Source organism: Gadus macrocephalus, chromosome 13 (assembly GCF_031168955.1).
Source record: "Gadus macrocephalus chromosome 13, ASM3116895v1".
Classification (NCBI taxonomy): Eukaryota; Metazoa; Chordata; class Actinopteri; order Gadiformes; family Gadidae; genus Gadus; species Gadus macrocephalus.
Window position 1 is genome coordinate 17,085,197 of NC_082394.1, and position 25,085 is coordinate 17,110,281.

The 25,085-nt window shown below is 46.6% G+C and overlaps 2 protein-coding genes and 1 long non-coding RNA gene across 3 annotated transcripts in view; 1 reads left to right on the forward strand and 2 right to left on the reverse strand.

Annotated features, from left to right (window-relative positions):
* Positions 1-19,801, reverse strand: part of LOC132470472 (SLIT-ROBO Rho GTPase-activating protein 2B-like) — a 32,202-nt gene extending 12,401 nt beyond the window's left edge. Inside the window, 1 exon segment of the mRNA XM_060069125.1 lies at positions 19,286-19,801. Coding sequence (XP_059925108.1) covers positions 19,286-19,352 — 67 coding nt within the window. The 5' untranslated portion in view covers positions 19,353-19,801.
* Positions 2,404-10,759, reverse strand: LOC132470473 (uncharacterized). The gene is made up of 2 exons (XR_009528648.1): positions 3,995-10,759; positions 2,404-3,882 (listed from the first exon to the last, which is right to left on the reverse strand). It is a non-coding gene; the product is annotated as an uncharacterized LOC132470473 (long non-coding RNA).
* A 791-nt stretch (positions 19,802-20,592) lies between the features above and the next one.
* On the forward strand, positions 20,593-24,136 carry fam72a (family with sequence similarity 72 member A). Its single transcript, XM_060069390.1, has 4 exons — positions 20,593-21,172; positions 21,376-21,453; positions 21,797-21,921; positions 22,008-24,136. The coding sequence occupies exons 1-4, from the start codon at positions 21,021-21,023 to the stop codon at positions 22,100-22,102; spliced, it is 450 nt and encodes a 149-aa protein (XP_059925373.1). The 5' UTR covers positions 20,593-21,020; the 3' UTR covers positions 22,103-24,136.
* Positions 24,137-25,085: the final 949 nt, after the last annotated feature.

Sequence of the window (25,085 nt, forward strand, 5' to 3'; positions counted from 1 at the left end):
GAGTGCCTGGACTGATAAGGACACAAGGGGCCCATCTGTGTGTCTTGTGTCTGGGTGTCAGCGCCGGCTCATGTCTGCCTGCTCCGTCAAGCGGCCCGGCCTTGTGTCCCCAGCGCCGTCGAGAGCGCTGCGTGACCACCTGGCCTCCGTCCTCCTCACCCATCCTCACAGATGCCAGCCCAACCCCCCCCCCCCCCCCCACCCTGGTTGTTGGTCGTTGCCCAGAAGGCCAAAGTCAAAGGCTCCGCCACAGAGACTTTGTAATAGGCTGGTTCAGTCGGGAACATCAACAGACTCCTAAATGTCAAACCATCGTTTATTATGGAGCTCATAATCATTCCTGTCACACTGGATTCTGTCTGCAGCTTTCAGTAGGTCAATTGCTTGCAAACCCCTTTTTATAAAAATTGCATTCCCTGGATGTTGCGCCATTGTAGGGAGCCTTACCTTACTGGTTGGCTTAGCTGATTATGACCTGTTCATGCATATAACCTGGTGTGAACTGTGTGTAAAAGCGCCATACCATACCCTAACCCAAGGAACTTTGAATGAACTATTAAAAGAACCAGAGATTCACAATTCACTTTTCATTCTATATTTAAAAGCATGCCAACGTAATAAAGCCTCCGTCAAAGAATCACACTAACTTAGGGTGACGGTCCGAGATGGGTTCAGCAGACACAGATGAGATCAGTGAAAACTCCCCTATCGAAAGGTCATGTTGGATCCAGTCAGCCATTGCCTGGGGAGGTTCCTAAGCCACTGCAAAGGGCATCTGGTTCCCCCAAACCATTACCATACGCTCTCTTTCGATGAGCCTTACACCGACCCCCATGCCTTTAAATATGCTTAAAAAGGACCAGAGAGAAGCCTCCGGATCTCAAAAATGCCCTGGAGGCTCTGACCGATGGCACTGATGGAGCCAAGGTCAGGTCGTGACAGACACTGTATGATGAGGTCAGACCAGACGCCAATCTGGTCAATTTCAATATTTCTGGTCTGCTTCACAACGGAGATGCCCAGATGTCCTAGGTGTCCTTGTCACGGACGCTGGGTTGCTCACCAGAACTCCATGGTGGTAGTGGGCCGCCTAGTACTATTAGTAGCCCAACCAGGTTGACAAGCACCCCAGGAAGCTTATCCACGCGTTAAGAGATGTCGAGCACCGTGGGGGCAGCTGTTGTGAACCCCCCCCCCCCCCCCCCCCACCCTCATGTTCCTCTCTAGGGAAGTCTAACCTGGAGCTTCGCCTGACAGGTATTCCTCTGACACTAATTGGGGTAGAGGCTACCAGAGTGCTGGCACTTCACCCGTTTGCTGCTCACCCCGACATGTCCTTCAGTTTGCCTTTACCTTCCTCCGCCTCCCATCCACACGAGTCACATCAGGCAATGTAACTGACGTGCAGTCAATCCAAATATTCATTATAACGGCCGAGTTCGGCTGATTTTATCGAAGACGACGCTAAAAATATGAACCGAGGCTGTGTTTTTCTCCCCCATCGACAAGTTGGCTTTCAACAACCCTACTCTTTTTTTTTTTTTTGCATTGCAGTATGGGGAGAGATTGAGTTTTACCCGTTGTTTGTTGCTCCAGGGGCTGACACTGCAGCACAGAGAAGTGTGTGTGTGGGGGAGGGGAGGGAGGAGAGGGGAGAGGAGGGGAGAGAAGAGGAAGGGAGGGGAGGGAGTGATGGCTTAGCAGTTGTACCACTGTAAGCGCACACTCTATTGTCCTCGTAAGAAAATAAAAAAAAAAACTAGCGGGAGACGGGGCGAGCCGACGTGTAGCAAAAGGGCCACGGGTCCACCAGTGTGTGCGTGCACGGGGAGAGGGCTGGGGGTGGGGTGGACATGGTGAATAATATGTCCATTCATTCCTGCCCTCACAGGAAGACAGGACAGGGAGACAGGAAGACAGCAGGGGCAGTTCATTGGTAGCAGGGGAGCAGAGGGGAAGGGAGAGGGGGGGGGGCACTAAAACAACTACAGGAAGTGTGTGTGTGTGTGTGTGTGTGTGTGTGTGTGTGTGTGTGTGTGTGTGTGTGTGTGTGTGTGTGTGTGTGTGTGTGTGTGTGTGTGTGTGTGTGTGTGTGTATATTAAGACTAGACCCAAGGACGGGGGGTGCAGGAGGCCTTAACCCCCCCCCCCCCTGGACAGGGTTAGGAGCGGGGGGCAGCCTCTCTCTCCGAGTGAGAGAATGGGAGTAAAAACAGGCAGTAATCCAGTACAAACATCTAAAATCGGAACCTGAAACCCAGTGTGTGTGCTGACTGGGGAACAGGTTTTTCAGGCAGTTTAGTCGGTAGTTTGAGGCGCTAGGTCAGTTGTGCGGCCTTATAAGATCCTTTAGCGGGGTGGAATCTATTAGTTACACACACACACACACACACACACACACACACACACACACACACACACACACACACACACACACACACACACACACACACACACACACACACACACACACACACACACACACACACACACACACACACACACAGAGAGTAGAGGAAGAGATAGAATTACAGTACAGTTTGAGGGAAAACTGTTTCTGGAATGGAAAGACTCCAACCAATGCCTTTTCCATAGGTCTTGGACCTTTCCTCTCAAAACAAACACACACACTCGGGCCTTTCCTTTCACACGGAACTCAATGTTTTCAGGGAAAGCAGTGTCGCCTTAAAGGAGGCAAGTTAACCGGCATAGACCTTTTTTTCTTACATGGAAAACCCTGCGACAGCCAAACCGCAGCAGACTTGCGTTACTCTAGTAGGAGCGAGGGGTTGGGTGAGAAATATAGGGGGGGAGGGGAATTGAGGAAGAGAGATTTAGGGTTTGTTTTAACCATCATGGCTCACGTTATTTTCTTTTTTCTTTTCACCAAGCGGCGTTGCGTGGAAATCAATGTAGGAAACTTTTTACTACGAGTGGACACTCCATCTCTGGCTAAAAGGAAAGGGAGGAAAGGCAGGAAGTCTTGTGATGGCTACACAGGAGGTGACTACACAGGGGAAACGTATCCGGTAGTTTCCTCCTGCCATGTGGGCTCTGACACGGGGGGTCTTCCCACTCTACTTGGCTCGAGAACCGGGGGTTGGGGGGAGGGGGGGGGGGGAATAGGGGGCAGAATGGTCAGGGGTCATCGTGGGTCACACAGCCAGCGACGGAGGTCAGTCTCCCATAACAACTGACCAAAACAAAAACACTACAGCGCCATCAGTACTAGCTGGAACTAACCTCCCCCCGCCCCCAATATAAACTCATCCAGCCTGAACCCCTTCTGCAGAACATCCCCTCTGACCGTCTTCCACACTGAACCCTCCTTCTTCCTTCTTCTACCCAGGATGCCACCTGGGACTGGCACACATTGTACCCCTCTCTCAAATAGCAGGACCACCTCCCCCTCTGGCCTCCGGCATCAAACCCAACCCCAGAGTCTACCAACGCTCTGATCTAATATGATGACAGAAGAGATCAGTGGAGATTGGGGCAGGCTTTTGAATAATTAAATGGCTGTGCTTATTAAAAAGGTAACCAGCTACTCCTTCATTTAAAGTCTCCTGCTTTGGCCTTTAAACTGCCTCGGAGCACGTCAGTGGGGAGGACAGCTCATGGACTCTAGTTGGGATAAACAGCTGACCGGGGCACACGAACCATCTACAGAAATTCAATAAACTAATGAGACTCTTACTTACCAATTACACAAAACAAACGTCTTATCCTATGAACGGAAGCAGCCAACCAGCTTGTGTGTCCCTGGACTCTCTCTGTGTGTGTCTCTCTCTGTGTGTTCTGCATCTTCAAGGCCACCCCATCCACCTGGATTCATCTCGATTTCCTGTCACCGCCGGACATAGCCATCTGGACCCAAGTCTGCTGCACACACACACACACACACACACACACACACACACACACACACACACACACACACACACACACACACACACACACACACACACACACACACACACACACACACACACACACACACACACACACACACACACACACACACACACACACACTTTTGCTGCAGGCTCGCACATGGGTACCATCAAGTGGGCTGAGCCATCTGTCTGAAGGGAGAGGTATCAGACCAAAAGGAATGACAAGTGCCTATGTATGCATGCACAGACACACTAATGACACCGCCCTGGGCGTGCAGGACCGGACAATATTAATCTGGCGGGGGGGTCCAACTGTCTGTGGGTTTATTGGGTTTTTCAGTGTTTCCAAAGGGCCAATGCATAACGTCCCTGTTAATCAGCTTAGCAGCTAGACCAGGGATTTGCCTAATCTTCACCACTAGCATTGGAAAAGGAGCATGAGGGTTGTGTGACTGCCTGCACTACTGTCTGTCCCACCACGGCCAGCCGGGTGACTTAGATCCAGCAGGACAGACTTGGACATGCCTCTTCCTCTCTCTCTCTCTCCGAGCATTAGGCATTACAAGCATCTTCTGAGTCTGCGGATACTTTCGGATGGAAAATTAATGAATGAGTGTGGATCTCTTTCACTTGCGGACACAGAGTCATCTGGTAAAACATCTTGGTTTTCATCATCCTCGTTAGTGGCATGTTCGATGGAGGATTCCAATAATTCCACCAGAAGGATGGATGTTTATAAGTCCCGTCCAGACACCAGTGGAGAGCTCTCAAGTCATTACGCCTTCCTCTTCTCACTCATCACCCTCTCAGTCACCTCAGCTCTTGCATTCTTCAGTGGATCTCTCTCTCTCTCTCTCTCTCTCTCTCTCTCTGAGAGAGCTAGAGCGAGAGAGAGGTGTGTTCGCTTCCCGTCGTCGACTCGCCGGTATGAAGGATGGCTGCTGTCAAGAAAGCCCACCTAGCAAACGAGATGGAGGCCACCACACACACACACCCACACACAGATGTTGCGATAGTGCCAAACGTGCATGGGCGTGGGACTGCATTCGCAGCGTTGGCGTATCTATGCAGAGACGACTTATCGCTGCATTCCGAAGGACGTCAGGCTGCCGGAAAACGAGAGAATTGGGGGGGGGGGGCTGTATCTGCTGATGTCTGGAGATATTTACCTCACGACAATGGGGAGGGAAGGCGATGAAGGAGAAACATTGCAGAGATCGTTAACAGAGATCCCAATCTCCATGTTCACCTACAAGGTCACAGTCACTGACAGCACTGCCTTTGCCAGCTCCTTTACACTGTGTGTCCATGCCCCGAGATAAGGACCAACAGTTGGAGCCTACCGCCAGGCAGCGATGGAAAGGAGACAGTGGAGGTATGGAGAGGCATTCTACTAGGACTGATACAAATCTAAAGGAACGCAGATGCAGCCTTCCTTATTACACTCTGTGTGTGTGTGTGTGTGTGTGTGTGTGTGTGTGTGTGTGTGTGTGTGTGTGTGTGTGTGTGTGTGTGTGTGTGTGTGTGTGTGTGTGTGTGTGTGTGTGTGTGTGTGTGTGTCTCTCTCTCTTGCAGATACTCTTGCAGCCAGAGGTATGTTATTTGTTTAACGAGCTGTGCTGTCAGCAGCGTGATGTGAACAATTAAGGCTAAATATGGGATGATTCCGTCGCTCATGGCTCCACATCTACGCCTGTGCCGGTGCTAAAGCATGAAATTGTGAACATCAATGAGTTGAAGGGGTCCAATAGAAGAGGAGCTCTAGGAGTGGGCCTTGGGGAAAAGAGATGAAAGTGTGATATGTGTGGGTCAGAAAGGGAGAAAGCAGCTGTGTTCACAGTTGTTAGAAAAAGAGCTGAATCAGTCTCTGCAGCACACTGCAATCTCTTAATCACAAATCCCCTTCCTCCTTCCCTCGTCCGCTCCTATAGAAATATAAGTAATTCTCAGGCTTTACAGTGTGTGTGCAAGTATATTAAAGAAAGAGAGAAAGAAAGAGAGAAAGAGAGAAAGAGAGAAAGAAAGAGAGAAAGAGAGAAAGAGAGAAAGAAAGAAAGAAAGAAAGAAAGAAAGAAAGAAAGAAAGAAAGAAAGAAAGAAAGAAAGAAAGAAAGAAAGAAAGAAAGAGCTTGCTGTGTAATGACTCCTGCAGAGGTGCAGCTGAGAGCATCAGGGTTGCCGGTGACGACGGCCAGCCAATGAAACACAGCCACCATTTTTCAACCAGCCAACACGTACTCTCTTCTCACACACACACAGCAACAATATTCCACCAACACCCACAGCTCCGCTTTCTGCACAGATGCTGTGCCATGGCTCGTCATCTGAGGCACAGCTCAAACCTGGCAAGGGGTGAGGGGTGTGGGGGTTGGGGAGGGGGAGAAGGGACCCACTTCCAGATGAATATTTCAACCGTGCCTTTAACGCATGGCATGCTTTTCCGTGGAGAACGTACAGCCAACGGTTTGCTGCAGTGCATGCATGCGTGCATTTCCACGCGTCCATTTGAAGACCGCATTCCGCTATTCAGCTCCTTCAATCCTCCTGCTTTCTTTTCAAGCCGCTTCTCCCGCACCCTAAATCCCCGGCGTTTGCAGAGACATAAGGAGATGGGGAAAGTGGGTTTGGAGAAAGTGGGCCAAGAGGCACGTGGAGGCATAGAAAGCCCCCCCCCACACACACACACAGAAAGAGGGACAGAGGGAGAGAGAGAGACAGAGGGACAGAGGGACAGAGGGACAGAGGGAGAGAGGGAGAGAGAGAGAGAGAGAGAGAGAGAGAGATGCTCCACACCTAAGCAGAATGAAGTACGCAGCAGGAAGACAGAGAGTGGGAAAACAGCAGGGAGATAGAAGAGCAGAAGAGATTGTCTCTTCATCCCTCTCTGCTCCCAGTGGCTGTGCTGTAGCCGCAGGCTCTTCAACTGCGTGCACGTTTCATAAGCTTTGTGTCGTTTTGTTTTTTTCTCCCTTAAACTTGGTTTACTTAACAAGAAGTCAATGGGAAAACATGGTAAAACTTGTTTCAGTGTTCATAAGGCTGAGGGGGTGAAAAAAAACAAGGATGGGATACGCATGCCTGAATGCCATTATGGGTGCATACCTTTCCCCCTGTTTATCCTGTGGTGTGCTAGATGTTAAGATTTTATTTTACGTAAATATATTTAATGTAAAAATCTGATATCCTGTAGTGTGAGGAACACCGATGAGAGAGTACGGAATGCATTGATTGTGACATTGGAAAGACAATTCGGACCCCCACGCTGAGCGGTACCCTGGTGCCATAAACATAGGTCATAAACTACAAAATAGAGACGGGACGGGACGGGACGGGGGGGGGGGCTACTATGCCCTACTTCCTCTAACAGGAAGAACAGGATCAACATTCTGGAGTCCTGCTATTCACAGCTTAACTCTACCATGTCACATCCCGCCAACAGACCAATCAAGGCTTGCTTATAGAAACACAGATCCACATTGAACTGGAATGAACAGAGAACAGCTCGGAATGAGGAAATGATAGAAATGATAGGAACTTGATAGAATCTGAGCAGCAAACATTTGGATTTGTCTTGTTTTTTGTTACTTTAGTTCCTCCAACACGAATACTGCAGCGGTAAGACAGAACGTGGTGGTAGGGACTCAGTCAGAATAGGAGACTGGAGGTGGGACACAACAAGAGACAATAGCAACATGACGTCCATGGAAACAAAAGCAGCTATTATTGGTCACAGTGTGTGCGTGTGCTTGCCACCAGGTGCGTGCCAGTGTCATTCAGTTCTGATTTCACTTCTGCAATCAGGAAGAGAAAATCTGTTTCTGCTTCAGATTCCACAAGTGACCACACAAAAAACCAACTCCTATTCCCAGCATCCCAAGACGGGGATCTCAGTTCCAGTGAAAGGTCACCCAGAGGTCCCTGCAAACTGCTCCACCCGGAGCTGGAAGGGAGCGCTCTGCAAAGCCCCCGCCTCCATTCCCATCAGCCCCGCCTCCAGACAAACACTCTGGGTTGCTATGGAGCACAGTGGGATGATAGTCTGGGAACACCCTAACCCTGCACCACACACACACACACACACACACACACACACACACACACACACACACACACACACACACACACACACACACACACACACACACACACACACACACACACACACACACACACACACACACACACACAGCACTGAAACTAAACAAAAAACCCAAACAATATTTTCACTGTCATGCTTAAAAGAAACACAATCCCACAACCTTCCTGGAGAGCATTCCTTAGCATCAACATGAGTCATTAAGTGGGACCCTAACCTGTGTAATTTCAGCCTGCTAAAACCCTGGGTATAACTGGGGACACGCGAACAGCACAATAACAATAAACAAGGCACTGCCATACTCCCAAGATTGCATGCACACAGTTTGGTAAGCATGACTAGTAGGAAAGGTATCATTCACATAGTACTGGCTTTCATGCTCAACATAGCACTAGGGCAAGTTACACAGATTTTGGCTATATTGTCCAGACTAGGCAAAAAAAAAAAATCCAATACTGGTTGTTACACAACATTAGCAGGAGGCTAAGCAGTCTTTTCTTTACATTTCTTAAATGACGGAGCCTAAATGCCCTGGGACACACACACACACACACACACACACACACACACACACACACACACACACACACACACACACACACACACACACACACACACACACACACACACACACACACACACACACCATTTTTCTGTGTGCAGTATTTCCATAGGTATTCCGCTCCCGAGTGTGTTTCTATGTGCGTACAGGCGTCTTTGTTTGCCTGCGAAAGGATACATGTCCGAGAGGCATGTATGCATGAGAGGGTTATCTCACCAGGTTACGGGACAGAGCTGCGCACAGGACAGCTCCAGCGTCACAACCCCAACAGGTGTGGGTAGGAGAACCGGAGCACTTCTTTTCCCTCTATTGTGCAGCATACCGGGACAGACCCACCCTTTCCTCTCAGCCACCTCGCTGGCCCCTCGGAGACCCCGCCCCAACTTACACGATTGGGGCAGACGATGGGAGTTTGGGGGTGGGGGGGGGGGGTGAGAGCAGATTGTGAGCTCCAGAACACAGGGGCACCGTCACACTGAACAGCTGTGTGTGAGAGACTGGAAATCACAGTGCAGCAGAGTGGATGGGGGGGGGGGGGGGGGGACCAACAAGAGGGAACTGGACTTTAAAGAGAGATAAAGCTGGGAGTGAGACGGAGGGATGGGGCACAGCAGATTATGTTCTCCGATGCGCCGTTGAATTATTGATGCCGCCACAGTTCTGAAGGGCAACGAGAGGGGGAGTGGGGGGGGGGTGAAGAAGAGAGCGAGAGAAAGCGAGAGAGAAGAGACCTATTTCAGGGGGCAATTCGCTGATATGATACACATACAGCTGTCGGAACACACCAGATAATGATGTTTTGACACATAAAACCGTGTACACCTACGTATGCTGTATCCCAGCAGCAGTGATCTATCCTCCCTCAACAGTATGTGAATGTTTGAGTTGGAATAGCCCCCCCCCCCCCCCCCCACCCAGCAGAAGGGGGAGCTAGCCATGAGGTCAAAGGTTGGATGGTACCAGAAAGAAAGACTAAAAAGAGAGAGGAAAGGAAAAAGAGAGAAGCGAAAAGACTAGGAAAAGAGAGAGACATGTGGCTCACACCTGTCCTGGCTCACTGACACAATCCTCCCAGCCGTCACTGTGCAGATATAAACCAAGAGGGGTGGGCAAAGAGACTGGGAGCAAGCAAGAGCAACGGTCATTTAGCTACGTAGTTGTTGATTCTAATATCCGAGACACTACAGAGAGTTTGTCTTTGCTTTCATCCTCTCCTGCTCCGTTCTCCTCTTTACCCAAACGGCTCCCTTCCTTTAGTGCTGATGAAGCCTGTTTGATCCAGTAGAGACCTGCTGTTCTGAATCCCTCCCTCTGTCACACACACACACACACACACAATCAGACAACATTCTCCCACATGCACTGAATACCAGCCGAATAGTTCATGAATTTAAAATGGCCTTGATACCAATCGAGGCTACGCTGTCAGAGGCCAACTGCGTTCTGTGTGTCTGTGTGTGTGTGTGTGTGTGTGTGTGTGTGTGTGTGTGTGTGTGTGTGTGTGTGTGTGTGTGTGTGTGTGTGTGTGTGTGTGTGTGTGTGTGTGTGTGTGTGTGTATCACTTGGAATGTGAGCTATGACATAGTGAGCCAGAGGACACTGGGCATCATTGTCCTTTGCAGTGTGAAAGGGGGGGGGGGGGGCACAATGGAGTGAGACACTACCAGGGACCTGACTCACTCATGCTGCTATAGCCAAGAGCGCTATAGAGAACACACACACACACACACACACACACACACACACACACCAGGTGGGACACCATGGACAATAGCAACAGGACAGTCAGAGAGCCCAATAGCTGCCATTATAAGGCCCAATCCCATTTCTACCCCGTACCCCTTCCCCTTACCCCTTCTCCTTACCCCTTCAAAACAAGGGGGAGGGGGAAGGGGAAGGGGTAAGGGGTAGAAATGGGCCCAAGTCTCCCTCATGAAGATAAAAAACGTATAACACCGTCCGTTCTGGCAGTATTTAAATATTTGTCACCGGCAATGATGCTTCTGACGGAACTCTGACACAAGAACTGATATTTTTTTTTAAAAAAAAGGGAGAGGTGGTCATTTATAAAGGGCTTGCATTGACGTTTCGGCAGCGATGGGAATCCACCAGTCACTCCTCCACTGGAAAACCCACATCTCATGACAAGAGCCCCCCTTTACAATCAGCCACTTAGCCCCCTGCCCGCTCGCCTCAAACTGCAGCCTGTACAATTATAGTCAATGAGTGACGAGAAACAGCATGTGAAAATAATAGTGCAACAGCAGCCCACCAGAATATGTTTGCTTGCAGGTGGATGAAGCGAAAAATAAATGACGATGTTATTTCCAGCTGTTAACAGCAACTACTAGGCAGCAAACTATCAGCTATCGACCGGATAGCTCCATAGCTGGAGGCTACAGAAGAGACAATGGGTTTGTATATGGCTGGGCTCCGAGGCAGGTCTGGACAGCTAGGAGAAGGAGCAGAAGGAGAGGGTCCCTCTGTGTGGAACATCTAGATATGGAATGTAGCATTCAGCTCCACCTTGACACAGCCCCCCTGCGACGCACGGGCCACTGCACAACAGGAATGTGTGTGTGTGTGTGCGCGTGTGCGTGTGCGTGTGTGCGCGTGTGTGTTTTCCCATTTCTGGGCTCTGTTTGGGAGCACATGGACTGAGTTGGAATGTGGTGATAGAGTGGGTGGGGGACAGGGGTGAGGAGAGGAGGATGGCGGTGAGCTGAGACAGAAGAGGGGGAAGGAGAGGGATCAGGGAGGGTCCTCCCACCATGCAGCCCAGCACATGGTGCACACATTCTATCCTGGGAACTTCCTGGATGGGCGGAGCCAAATGACCCTGCCCCCTAAATCTGCCAAAGGACCTACCACACGCAGGCTTCTGCAGAGAGGGAAGGGGCAGTGGGCGCATAGATGAGCGTGGACTCATTCGTCAGGGTAGAAATGGAGGGAAGTGGCTGGAGCCGTCATTTACCCATAGGCGGCGCCATGTTAGTTGAACCACTGCGGCAACAACATGCTTATTTAACAGCCCTGGGACATGCTTAAACAAGTACAACAGAACAAGACAAATCAGCCTTTGGGTCTTAACACACAAACACACCGCACACTCGTGCTTCTGTCCACGGAAAGATTGGCGGGTTGCAAAACAAGTGGCAGCAAAGCAGTTGGATGAATATCAGGCCTCGGGAATAAGCTGCTGCATCCATAACGTCAAACACACAATGAAAGCGACAGCATTAATTAGCATACTTTAGGCTAAGATTCCACGGCAGGCCTCGGTACCAGTATCGACATGCGAGGGCAAAACTGTAATTACGAAAACACACAAGCGATCACACACACACACATGCACACACATGCCAGTGTGCCTACAACGTGCATGCGTGCGTGCATGCGTGCGTGATCGCTTGTGTGTAACGAGCAGTCTGGGCTGTGGGGAGCATCCTCCTGGGGATTGTGTGAGAGACGGGCGACCCATCTGTTGGCTCGTCCTAAGGAGCTCGTCACCTGCAGTGATCCTCATCATGGGCACGGTAAACATTGGATGTTTATTTGAGAGTGAGAGATCGCGTGTGTGCATGCATGTGCGGCTTGTGCGCGTCTCTTTCTTACAGTACATCTGGTTGGAGTGAAAGGGTGAGGTGATAGCAGACTAGAACATAGGAGGGAAAGTACCAACTCGTTACCAACCTTTATCAGGGAGCCAGGAGTCGTCTGATTACACACACACACACTTTTTATTAGTCTCGTACCCTTTGTGTATTATTTGGCTTGTTCATATTCATTCATACAAATAACACAAGCCACGCCCTGGAACAGGACATGTGTAATGTATATTACAAGATGTGACTAGGAAAAATAAGGGGAGGAGATCAGGTGAGCAGAAGATGATAAAGAACAGGAAGGATATACTTCCATTTCTATATACCATGTGATGAGGTGCCTAGTGCCTACTAGCTCCTTTCCTGCATCTTCAAAACTAAAGAGAGAGAAGCGTCGTAACCACAACGGGACCGACGGCCGGCGACGACTGCATCGTTTAATCCTCCCTTTTTGTCATCGCCGAGAGCGGGTCTACAATGATCCACGGGCTCCAGGGACAACAACCACCCCTACAATCTCCCCCGTTTGCGCAGACTCGGCACTCTGATGATGGGCTCCCCTCCCGGCCCAGCCTCTACCGCAGTCATTCGCCAAAAATCAACAGCGCATCTACTGGGGACAATTGCTCTTCCGTAGGGCGAGAGCTTAACGACGAAACACGCCCAAAATAGCAGAGTTTCTTCCATCGGCACATCCTTATAGCAGACGCGCAGCAGAAGGAACACGGTGTCCTAAAACACCCACACATTCAAGACTAGAAAGACAGATACAAGCACATTGTTCCCGGGGAGAAAGAGAAGGAGTGAGGGAGAGCGACTGCGTTTGTGTGAAGGTAGCATGTGTGTCTATTGCGCTTGTCTCCATGTGCTGTGGATCCGGCCGAGGAACCGTGATGAATGGCTTCATTAAAACGGCATTAGCGGAGGTGCGAACCCTGGATGGCATGCTATTGCTCCTCACCGCTGACACAGACACGCACAAACATTTGTTTTTCCCAGACACCAATGGAAGGCCAAACCGGCTCCCCCTAATCATTACATTTAGATGAGTTGTTGTTGACATGTTTGCAATCTTTTGATGCAAAAGCGTATATCGTAAGTCATGCATCGAAAAACTGGTGACTCTTTTGCTTGAGTCTTGTAATAAAACATAATGTATTTCCCAAAAATCTCTCTTGGCCACAAATACACACACACACACACACACACACACACACACACACACACACACACACACACACACACACACACACACACACACACACACACACACACACACACACACACACACACACACACACACACACACACACACACACACACACACTCCCAAGGCAGACCAGCAAAGAAATTGAGAGCATGTGGAGAGAGAGAGTGAGAGAAGGCTGGAGACGGGGGAGTCGGAGGAGAGCTCGATGAACTGAACCACAATCCTAAAGCTATAGGAGAGCGCCAAAAAACCCTTCCCAAGGTCTCTCCGTGTGTGTGTGCGCGCGTGCGTGTGTGTGTCAGAGAGAGAGAGAGAGAGAGTGAAGTGGTAACCTGATTAGCCAGGCCCTACAGGGGGAGAGGAAATCTACATTATTCTTTCCCAGTCTCCTTCTCTACTGACAAACACAGAAAAATGGGGGCAATCCAGTAACCCTAGCAACCACCAGTGTGCCTGCTAGCAGAGGAGCCAACGATGAAGGGGGAAGTAGCAGAGAAGACAGAAAGAGAGCGAGAGAGAGGAGAAAAGGGGAGAGGCTAATAAAAGTATCTCCCTTACACATCCAACACTCACATACACACTGACAAATGCTAGTGATACATTTTCCTCCATTATGCATTTTGTCTTGTCGCTTTTTCACTTGTCCCTGCTTCTTGTCCATTTTTACCCCCTGCCTCCCTCTCTCCCTCCTTCTCCTGTCTGGTTACTCCTGCCTTTCTTCCTCTTCCTCTCCCTCTCTGTGTCCACGTATGAGGGCTGTTCAAACACACAGCCCGTTTCCTTTGGCTTCCCCCCAGGGAGACTAAGCCAACCTTTCTAACCCCCCCTCCCCTTTCTCTCGTGATTGTTTTATACAGAATATGAATTTGCTTTGTCTCTGGCATGCTTGGGCTATGTATAGATCCTTCTGTTGTTAAAAGTTGTACTCATCACTGTGAACACACACACACACACACACACACACACACACACACACACACACACACACACACACACACACACACACACACACACACACACACACACACACACACACACACACACACACACACACACACACACACACACACTTATAAAGTGGAAATCATCAAGATAAAACGAGGCTGCAGAAGTGTGTACAATTTCAACGTAACCTGACAAACACAATGAGTTTCAACGAAAGGGAAAAGAAAAAATCGAAAAATCGAAAAGGAAAAGAATAGTGAGGAGACCCGGTGGTTTTGACAATGGTTTTATTGTTCATCTGACACACACTGAAAGAAGGGGAGAGATTGAAAGGGGACCGAGTAGGAGAAAGACTACGAGGGTGTTGGCAGTGGCAGAGCTCGCCTTACACATTCTTGCACACTCTCACAGGTTGTTCTGCTGTTGCTATGTGTGTCCGTAGGCAAAGACCACATAAAAGGGAAAGGAGAATGGAAGACCCTTGCCGAGGTCAAGACCTCTAAAACACCCCTACACCGAAAGAGCTTAGCCACCGTTGACAACATGATGACGCTAAATCCACTATGCAGGTAACAACAAAGGCTTGGGTCATCAGCGTTATACATGAAGTAAAGCTTTTTAGTCAAGTTCCTCCTCAAATGTCAGTGGGGGTACACTTATAACTTTGAGCATGTTTTGATTATGCAAAACACACACACACACACACACACGGAGGGAAAGTTTAAGCCAATCATATCATGCCGAGGCCCTACTGGTGGGGGAGGAGACCAAATTGTCGAGATGAACCAAACATATCATCTGTTGCCCAATCAAAGTACATCTGGAACCTAACATGCACCAGTTGTCTTAGAGACAAATGGCCTCACCTACTTGGCTCCAATGGTTATTTGCTCTCGTTATCTCTCTCTCTACCTACCTCTTGTTATCTTCTGAGCTTCTCAGTACACCGGTTACTCTGCATGTCGTCTTACTATAAAGGAGCAAACAGGTTTAGATGCATCTTCAAACTGGCGGCTATTAAGAATGTTGAAGGTTAGGCGGCTTTGATCTCAATCCAACAACCTCCCGATGAAGACATGCCTACACGCACGCATGTCTCCCCGTCTCCAAACAACTTGTGTTGATCTCAATTCTCAAGGTGTGTATGTGTGATGTGATAAAAGGCCTGTGTGTTTCTCCGTCAGCTGCGATTACGTTTGTAATGTGATGCAGAGCCTTGCTGACACAGCAAGCCATGCATCAGAGGGGCAGGGATGAGAGACGCAGACAAACGGTCCACAATACATGCCGTTTGAGGATGTTGATTAAAATAATCTTTCTCTCCATCTGATGCTTCAACATTTTTTCCGCCCGTTTCATTGTACTGGCATCTGATCTGATAGATACTTCTGTTCATTCTGCTGGCGGTTAGTCCAACCTGGCATGAGGATACTGACACATGGTGTGTGTCTGTGGCAACGGGAGATCAGAGAGTACAGGTCATTCCTGCAAAAGCAGTGTCTAAACAGGAAGTTGCAGACAGACTCACTGCGTTCAATATCTCTCTCTGTGTGTGTGTGTGTGTGTGTGTGTGTGTGTGTGTGTGTGTGTGTGTGTGTGTGTGTGTGTGTGTGTGTGTGTGTGTGTGTGTGTGTGTGTGTGTGTGTGTGTGTGTGTGTGTGTGTGTGTGTGTGTGTGTGTGTGTCAGCCAAACTCCTGATCCTCGGCTTTACACAAACATACTTCCTGACTGATTATTTAACCACCGTCAGCGGTTTCTATTCAGTGTGACACACACACACACACACACTTTAAATTGTGGTCACCACACCGCTGGCGCCATTGAGCCAATCAATACAATGTAACCATTTCAGATAAATTGATTAGGGGGGTCTTTGGTGATTCAATGAATGTAAACAGTTATGAAGTGGGGACTGAAAGACGTCTTCCCACAACGGCCAAGAGGAAGAGGGAGAACATTGAGAATAGTTCACTCCCTTGTTATGAGGAGTCTTTGCACTGAATTACTTTTGAATATATTTTGCGCGCACATAATCATTGTGAACTTATGTCTATGAGTCATTTCCACAGACCTACTACACCCCACGCACACACACGTCCACTTCCATATCAAATAGACATGAAGGCCTATAAAAAATACAGCCTCACAGTTGGTAAGCTGATCATTCGAAGCCTGTTTCATGTTGAAGCTCTACACACTTTTAAAAAACTGCTGCGGCTGCCGCTTTTGCCGTTCCACCACTTTTTCTTTTGTGCATTTGGTGCGCCATCAACACACAGCCGGACAGTAGCAAAGCAGTTGGACTGTACAAATAATGGCATTGACCATACCCACGTACCGCTAGATTTCAGAGGGACGTGTAGCCTAGGCTTTAACACCACGTCAGGGATGCTCCTGTATGTCACCTGTGTTAGTTATCAGGATGCTCCTAAGGTAGGAGGACTCCTTCTCCCGGTCATCTGCTTTGAGCTATGATCATCTGTGCTTGTGCGTGCCTGTGTGTTTGTGGATCGTGGACATCACGTCATGTGTCCCTGGCTGTTCCAAAACAGCTTCACGTGTTAGCCGACAGCCAAGAGAAGCAGATACCTTTCGTTATTCGTGTTACAGGGAGAAGTGTGATGGTCAAATACATGCTTCCACTCCCTAAAATGGGCTTTCTCCAAAACCCCATCACTCAAAAATGAAGCTCATTCCAACGCTGTATTGCAGAAAGCAGCCGCATAACCATCTGGCCTGCAGCATTCCTGTTCCTACTTTAAAGATTCAGCCCTGAATAAACTGGTCTACTGCACTCAGTCAGGTGCATGCTTACGTCTCAGCTTCCCTGGTACCTACCAGTGAACATCCCTTTATTCAAGTGTGTGTGTGTGTGTGTGTGTGTGTGTGTGTGTGTGTGTGTGTGTGTGTGTGTGTGTGTGTGTGCGTGTGCGTGTGCGTGTGCGTGTGCGTGTGCGTGTGAGATATTCCGCTCAGGCCATCCCCTCTCGGCCAAGTGTGAGAGACAGGAGCCTGATTCACAATCTACTGTCCTTTCTCCCGGAGGCTACTGTAAACACTACATCATGCTGCACGTCAATCCAGTGGACCACGCTGACAGAACACACACACACAAGAAGACTACCGGTAGACGCCATGAGGAATCTGATACTATGATCCTCATTAAAACATGTCAGCTATTGAAGAAAAGCTACGTGATTTTCAGAGATCTGACACACAAAGGGATGTGGGAAGTCTATAAATCGTAAATGTGTCATGGTGCCTTCCAGGAATATTTCCCTTAGTCTTAGTAACAGTACAGGTGTCCATGTTGTAGCTTGTATTTGTTGTACATGATACCTTGCTACTGGTGTTCCAGCTGATGATAGGCCACACACACACACACACACACACACACACACACACACACACACACACACACACACACACACACACACACACACACACACACACACACACACACACACACACACACACACACACACACACACCTGGAATGTATGTGAAAATAAGGAAAGAAAGAAAGGAAGCCATGAGCGAGCCAGAGAGCAATAGTTATGGACGAAGAGAGCGCAGGACGAAGTGTGCATCTTGACAGCCAAACTAATTCAGCGGGGGTCGATGGACGAACACCACATCGTCCATCCTCCTGACCCGCTCAGCAGACACTCCTCACAAATCCACGTGGACAGGGAATACCTCTACAGCTGCTGCCGTGCACAAACCCACAACCACATATGGACACCTAGACAAAGACTCTGCTCACAGGACATACGTGTATTAAAATGGTCTTCCAATTGTTAGAATAGGTTTGGAATTGTGTATATCCACACTCAATACTTTACGCAATTCCACCAATACAACCAGCAGCCTTGAAATAATGCAGCAGACTGTCTGGAGGACAGTAGGTTAACTCTGGGGTAAAAGTGTCTCAATACAACTTCATGCAGAAGAGGCTCCTCCACTCACTCTGACTGGCTGTCCATGTCCACTGGTCTGTCATAATTTGACTACCATAGTGTTCAAATCACGATGGGAGTCGTTGTTGAAGGGAAACAGGAGGGAGTGGAGCGGGGGGCTCATCTGTTAAACGTCCATTGCTAAATAAAATTGGAATTGGGCTGTTCTCCATGCGTGCAGAACACTCTTCTACTTTCCTCGGCTACACTGTTAGCATTATATATGACAAAGACAATACCGCTCAATCTTTCCGATAAGGGTGTCGGACGGCAGAATAGGAGCAGGTAGATAGTTAAACGGCTCCTTTACCCCCCGCGCCCCTCCGCCCCCCAGGTCTCTTGCATGATATTTTGCTTCGTTGCTAGTTCTGGGTAAATATACGTGGGAGACTGCTTGCAGGGTTACATGACAATTACCATCGTTTTAAAACAGTTGTTTTTTTTCAGACACATGGATACGCTTAGTAGGCTAGCACAATTTACACTTGCAGCGCCTCGTGAACGCCAACACATCGCCACAGACATGCAGGCGAGAGAGAGAAAACGCCCTGCGTTGTTCCACCGGCATGTCGAATCCTAGCAAAGGGGATACAGCCTCCAACCTACACAAATGGATAGCCTACACATCGGCCTCGTATATATTTAAGTTTATACTAAATATATGCATATCAAACCACAATTCAACAATCATTGATCTTTGTTGACCGAATGTGATAGTCATGTGTAGCTGCAGGCAGGCAGATGCTTAGTGATACATGATCATATTGTTTGAATGATTGAAGTCGTTCATGCCACAACCGAAAATTGTGAAAATATCATAATGGCATTTCTCTGACCAAGAGCATACGAAACTGGACAGGTATGCAGCTAGCTGTGATCATCGAAACGAGTTGGAAAGCCCATGCAGCTGGATAAATGGGTTACCACATTGTCTTGCATTGCATTTATTTGAATCAGTGTCCTACCTTCCACAATGTAGGGCAGTTCAACGTAAAGATGTGAAAAAGTTTACCTTTTACTTGAGTTTCATATTCGGCCACGATCTCCTTGTCCTTTCGGAATTTCGCCGGAGACGTCATGGCTGCGTTGTGGATCAAATAGGCGACTTGCCCGCGCAGTTAAGCAATTTTTTTTGTATCAATAAGTCAATTGTCCAGAAGTACTACTGTGACCGAGTTGGGAAAACACCACGGAAAATACGAGCTTCTTACTCTGCCCGCAGCTCTGTATTGTCAGTGTCCGTCTTCACTCGGGGCGCATTGTGAGTTTGGCGCTGCTGTGTGTATTCCCATTCGTGTGAGTCCGTGCATTAACGCCTCCTCAAAAAAACGGTTACCGTGCAGATAAAGTAAGGGAAGGGAGGCTCATTCCATTGAAGAAGGAAAATATAAAGCTGGGACTTTTTCTACATTGGTGTCTACTCCTGAGTCGAAATTATAAGTTGGGATACTCGCCTGGTCTCGGCGACCGCGAGGATACTGTGTGGTTCTGGTCCTCCCTTGAGTGAGAAGAACGAGGAGGATGGCTGGTCTCTGCGCAGGACAGACATGCATAGACGCATTCACGCACGGACCTCATCCATCATTTGTTGAGTCTTTCTATCGACTGAATACAAAAGTTTGCAGTCTATTATTGTCAATTCCCAATCCTATTTTCCATACTACGAATGAAACATCACCAAAATACATGTTTTGAATGCACACGCCGCGACTAAAGCGACCAAGCCTTAAATCAAATCTTACATTTAAAGCTTACGGGACTTTTCGGAACTATAATTTTAAGTAAAAATGAGACTACATCAACCTAATGAGTCAACCGAAGAAAAATAACACCTGGTATACATTGAAATTGTTATGCATGTATCTGCATTTCTGATATAGGATGTCTACATTATTGTTGAGGGACCCCGCATATTCAATTGCTTGTGATACATATTTGTACACACCTTACAAACTAACAATCCTTATGAAATATAAGCCTGTATATTTATTATTGGACATGAGACCTATTTCTATTTGTACACAATGTGTACACTGTGACCATGGTTCGCTCTACCAGAACCGAAATCCCTTACTTATATTGTTGTACAAAATCTTGAAATATACACCGGCTTTTAAATTTCAAAAGTGTTATTGTGTTTTTCAAATGGGAATAGTATGCCTATTATTGTTCTACTTTTATTTGTCAAATAATCTAAATGGGTTTCCAGGGGGAAAGAGAATAGCTGAGCCTACGTCATATATTGCTGTCCAATCGCCTGGCACATGGTGAATTATATCCAATCACAGCGCGTTGTGATGTCGTTCAAAGAATGTTTCAGGAAGTGTTGTCAAATACCAGGAAGTTATAAACAACAAAGCTGTCAGCTAACCATATAGCTGCGAGGAACATTCTGTCTTGATGAAAACCAACAATGCCAAACAAGGCTTGCTATACGCTAATTTATATGCGTTGTTGCTGAATTATTTATAGACATTTTATTAACGCGCGTCCCACCGTTTATGCAACACTAACGCTCCGTGTCTTCGCAAACAAAGTGATAAGACAAGGACGCAGACCTCGACGGCTTGTAGGTAAATGCTGAACAGATTAATATTCTAAACCTGAAGAAGCGAAGGGAAACGCTCGACGTTCTTATTCATGAGTGAAGACATTTCGTACATTCACTGCCTGGTTAGTGATCGAGAGCAGAACACATTTCGCCTTTGAAAGGTTGTGAGGCACAGGTTGGCTAGGTCGCAACAGCCATGTCCACATCTAACGCTAATTTCAAAAACAAATGTGTCACTCAAGTCAACTGCGTTTTCTGTGGAAGTCTCCTCTGCACCAGAGGTATGAAAGCAGTGCTTCTCGCAGATGCAGAGATCGAGCTGTTCTCCACCGATATACCACCTAATAGGTAAGTGTTTATATTATTATTATTTAATATTCTGAGTTGGTTATTGCTATACATTTGTGTAATGTCTTATTATAAAAGTCTTGGTACACACTATTCCTTCTATTAGCCTATGTTTCATGAAATGATGGTATGTAAAACACATTTGATTCATTTCTTTATCCGTGCATTGTTTATTCAATGTATATTTTTACATTTCTTTCTAGGACTGTTGACTTTGTGGCCAGCTGCTATTCCACCGAAAGCTGCAAGTGCAAACTGAGAGACATCGCCTGTCTTAAGTGGTATAAGTATATGTCCAGTTATTGAGTCAACATAAATGGTACGGTTTGATTTGATTCCAACACTGGCCTAGACAGATGAGGAATCTGTAGATATTTCTGCTTTTCTATTTGGCATAAGTTATGCATAACTTGCTATGTTAAAATGTAACATATAAGCTCCAAATTAGCGATGCAAACTGCTTTGTATACCATGGCCTTTGTTGCATGCTAAAAACATCAGTTGGATAATAGACGCTATCTGGTGGAGCTAGCAGTTTTCACAGGTACTCTTTATGAAATGCTGACATATGTTTGTCCTTTGTCTCCCTGTCTCTCTCCACATACACACTCACTGTCCGACCAGCGGCAATGTTGTCGGCTATCATGTCGTGGCCCCCTGTAAACCATGCCTCCTGTCCTGTAACAATGGGCACTTCTGGATGTTCAATAGCGATGCTGTGTCCACCCTCAACAGACTGGATGCTACAGGCCAGTAGAAATTCTTTGTTGTGACAATGTAGGAATTGTCGAATTTCAATAAATAACTAATCACCTCCAAAACGAACACACTGCAGGCCTAAATCTGCTGCTGTGGGGAGACCTACCTGAGCTTGAGGATAGTGACGATGAAGACTCGGAGAGCCCCTCCGAGGAAGAATGTATCAGGTAAGTTGGAAGATGGAGAACCAGAAGGCGCCTGTTGGGGGGCGTCTTAAGGGTTGGACGTGTTGATCTGGACCCTTTGCTTGCGAGGACAGTAAGAAGAGAGGCCTTAACTTGTGACCATGCCTTCTTCCCCCCCCTCCATCTTATAAAACAGTCACAAAGTCACAAACACCCCCACACACTGATTCCTATTCTTATTTTGGTCTTGCTGTGGGCTATCATAAGACATGCTGAAGAATGCCAACATGGTAAACAAACTGACTTGATGCATATTTGCTTTAGTGTTTTGATCCAGTCAATAGGCTCACAATTCATTTGATAACACTGAGCTGACTTGGGTTTGAGACGATAAACAAGCATTATAGGTTTGGGTTGACAGTGAATGCTGTTTGTTTTTTTTTGACCCTGTTTACAATTAGTATGATTGTTTATTTCCTGACATGATTGCAACTGGTATTTTTCTTTTATTATGTTAAAAGAAAAAAATAGAAATGTACTTTAATTCTGCTGCAAACTACATACTCCTGTTGACAGGTATGTTTTTAAGTCTTATATTCCCCATGTGTGCTTTCTTATAAGTAAATTTGCTATTTAAATTTCATGTACTAGGGGCAATGGCACAAATTAGTTAATTTACCACTTGCTTTTTCCCCGGCATATTTAACACAATACTTCGCTGGCTGAGGTTCCATCAACTATGCATTCTCATCCGCAAAATAAGTGTCAGTTACAATATGTGTTGGCCACCTTGATAAATGACAGGGGGAGTTTTTGATAAAAGATATTAACATATTTGTATGTGGTATGCTTGCACTGGCTCTGTCATGTCCGTCATTTCCCCGGTCAGTAATCTCTAGAATTTTCCAGCTTTAAGGTTTACGAGTACAGCAGAGCTAGAATAAAAAATAAATAATAATAATTGCTGCAGTGCAACATTGAGAAATGGCAACAAAAAAAAAGCGTTTCCGTGACAGGTCAGAAAATTTCTAACAGTTTGACTGTAGCACCGAAGGACTAAATCAGCACTTCAATGAAGCACATCCAAGTTGTTGTGACACTGTGTCATCTTTGTCTTAGTAGTCCCGTCTATTTCTAAAGTGTTTTTTCTAAATCAACTGTGTACCACGCCTGCAGACTGAGTTCAAATACAATCAGCGTCGACCTCCCCTTTGTATCCAATTTACTTTACCGGAGGTACCGGAGGTAGTTACTGGTGATAAGGGCAGCATCCAGTATTGGATAGTGGTTTGACAACCCTCCACCTGCAGGGAAGAACGTTAAACGACGCCGAAAAGACACAATGTTAATCCCTATTTATATGGCATGGATCGTCTGCATTTATTTTTTTATTTTTTGGGGCTCCTGTCAATAACATTCATGCCAACTTCAATGGCAAAGACTCTCTAGAATCACGTATCTATATTGAAGCACTGGGCGTCCTATGATTCAACTTGTGTCATAGCTGTCATCCCTGCAGAGATGGCCCTGAGGGATGGAAAGGACTCTTGAAACTCCCATCACATTTCCACTTATGGTCATCCTTTTATCTTGAACTCATCTTTGTAGTTGTAAAATGTAATAAACCGATATTAATATATATAAATATATATATATAAATATATTTAATGTAGGAAGTACATCAAATGGGTATTTGTAAAACCCACAAACCAAATATCTCTAACCACTGCAACCTTTGGTCCCTATTTTTTATTTTATTTTTTTTAATTCATTGATTTGTATTGTGCTACAGTACTTATATTTCTATGCTCATTCAATTATTAATTTGTGAACTTGTGCTTGGTTTGTTAGAAATAGTATGTGTACAGGTTTACCTCACAATGGTATCACTCTTAAGCTTCTGCTGGCTAGCACAATAGTTGAAAGATAATCAAAAATAATATATAAAAGGTTGTTTCCAACCATACGATTAACTTGCCCTGCTGAAAAATGTTATATTTTGGAATTGCACTGAAACTGCATTAGTAGTTTGAAAAAGGTTTTTTATGCTTGTCCAATTAATAAACTTTTTTTTCCTGAACACCTTGATACTGTTAAATAAACCAGATGTTGCTAAATTATTGTTCCGAACACATTAACAAAGATATTTAAAGATAGAGCTATAGGAGATAATTGTGTGTATGGATGTCAATATATATGGTTATCAATTGGATTCTCCCACCACGTTTTGCCATTATATTCCATGCTAGCATCAATCTATAAGATTGATATCTGAGAGATTGATGGTTTGATTGATTAAATATATTTTACATTTGCAACTGGGTCTTCATCAACACTTTATAAATGATTGATTTTCAAATTACAACAAATATAACATTATTTCTGTTTTGTGCACACGCATTTCTGTGTATATTGCATTTGGACAGAGAGATCCTTTTAGAGAACATCCTCATAGAGCCTCTGTTTTGCTCTAGTCATGTTGTGGTCGAATTTCTATGCCTTCATGATAGGTCCTTAAATGCCTCATTCACTTAAGTGGTAAAGATTTTGCTTCAGTAAAAAATATTGTCATGTGTGGTTACATGCAGATTTGCAGACACGTGCTTCCCTACAATCTGTTTGCTTGGAAAGGAATTCATGATTTAGGAGAACCTAAGCTCTTGGCAATGGTAAGTCTATAGTAGTACCCTTTGTTGTATCAAGGAAAGGAAACAGCCCTCCATTAACAATCACCAATATGCCAATTAAGTGACCCCAGACATTAATCTTCCAAAATCAACCTTTATACCGGGATCGCCTGCTGAGAACATCTACTCTACTCGTGTGTACTGTTTTAAGAGACCCATGGACTTAAGTTAGGGAGGAAATGAGACAGACCGGTCTATGGTGGGATAATCCGGCAGGTGTGCGGTGTGTGTTCACAGCCTCGTGAATGGCCAGGTGTGTATTGAACCCAGCAGCTCTGAGCAGGTGCCTTGCTTAAGTATTGTGTCAACAGCTAGCTGACAGAAGAATGGCACACAGGTTGT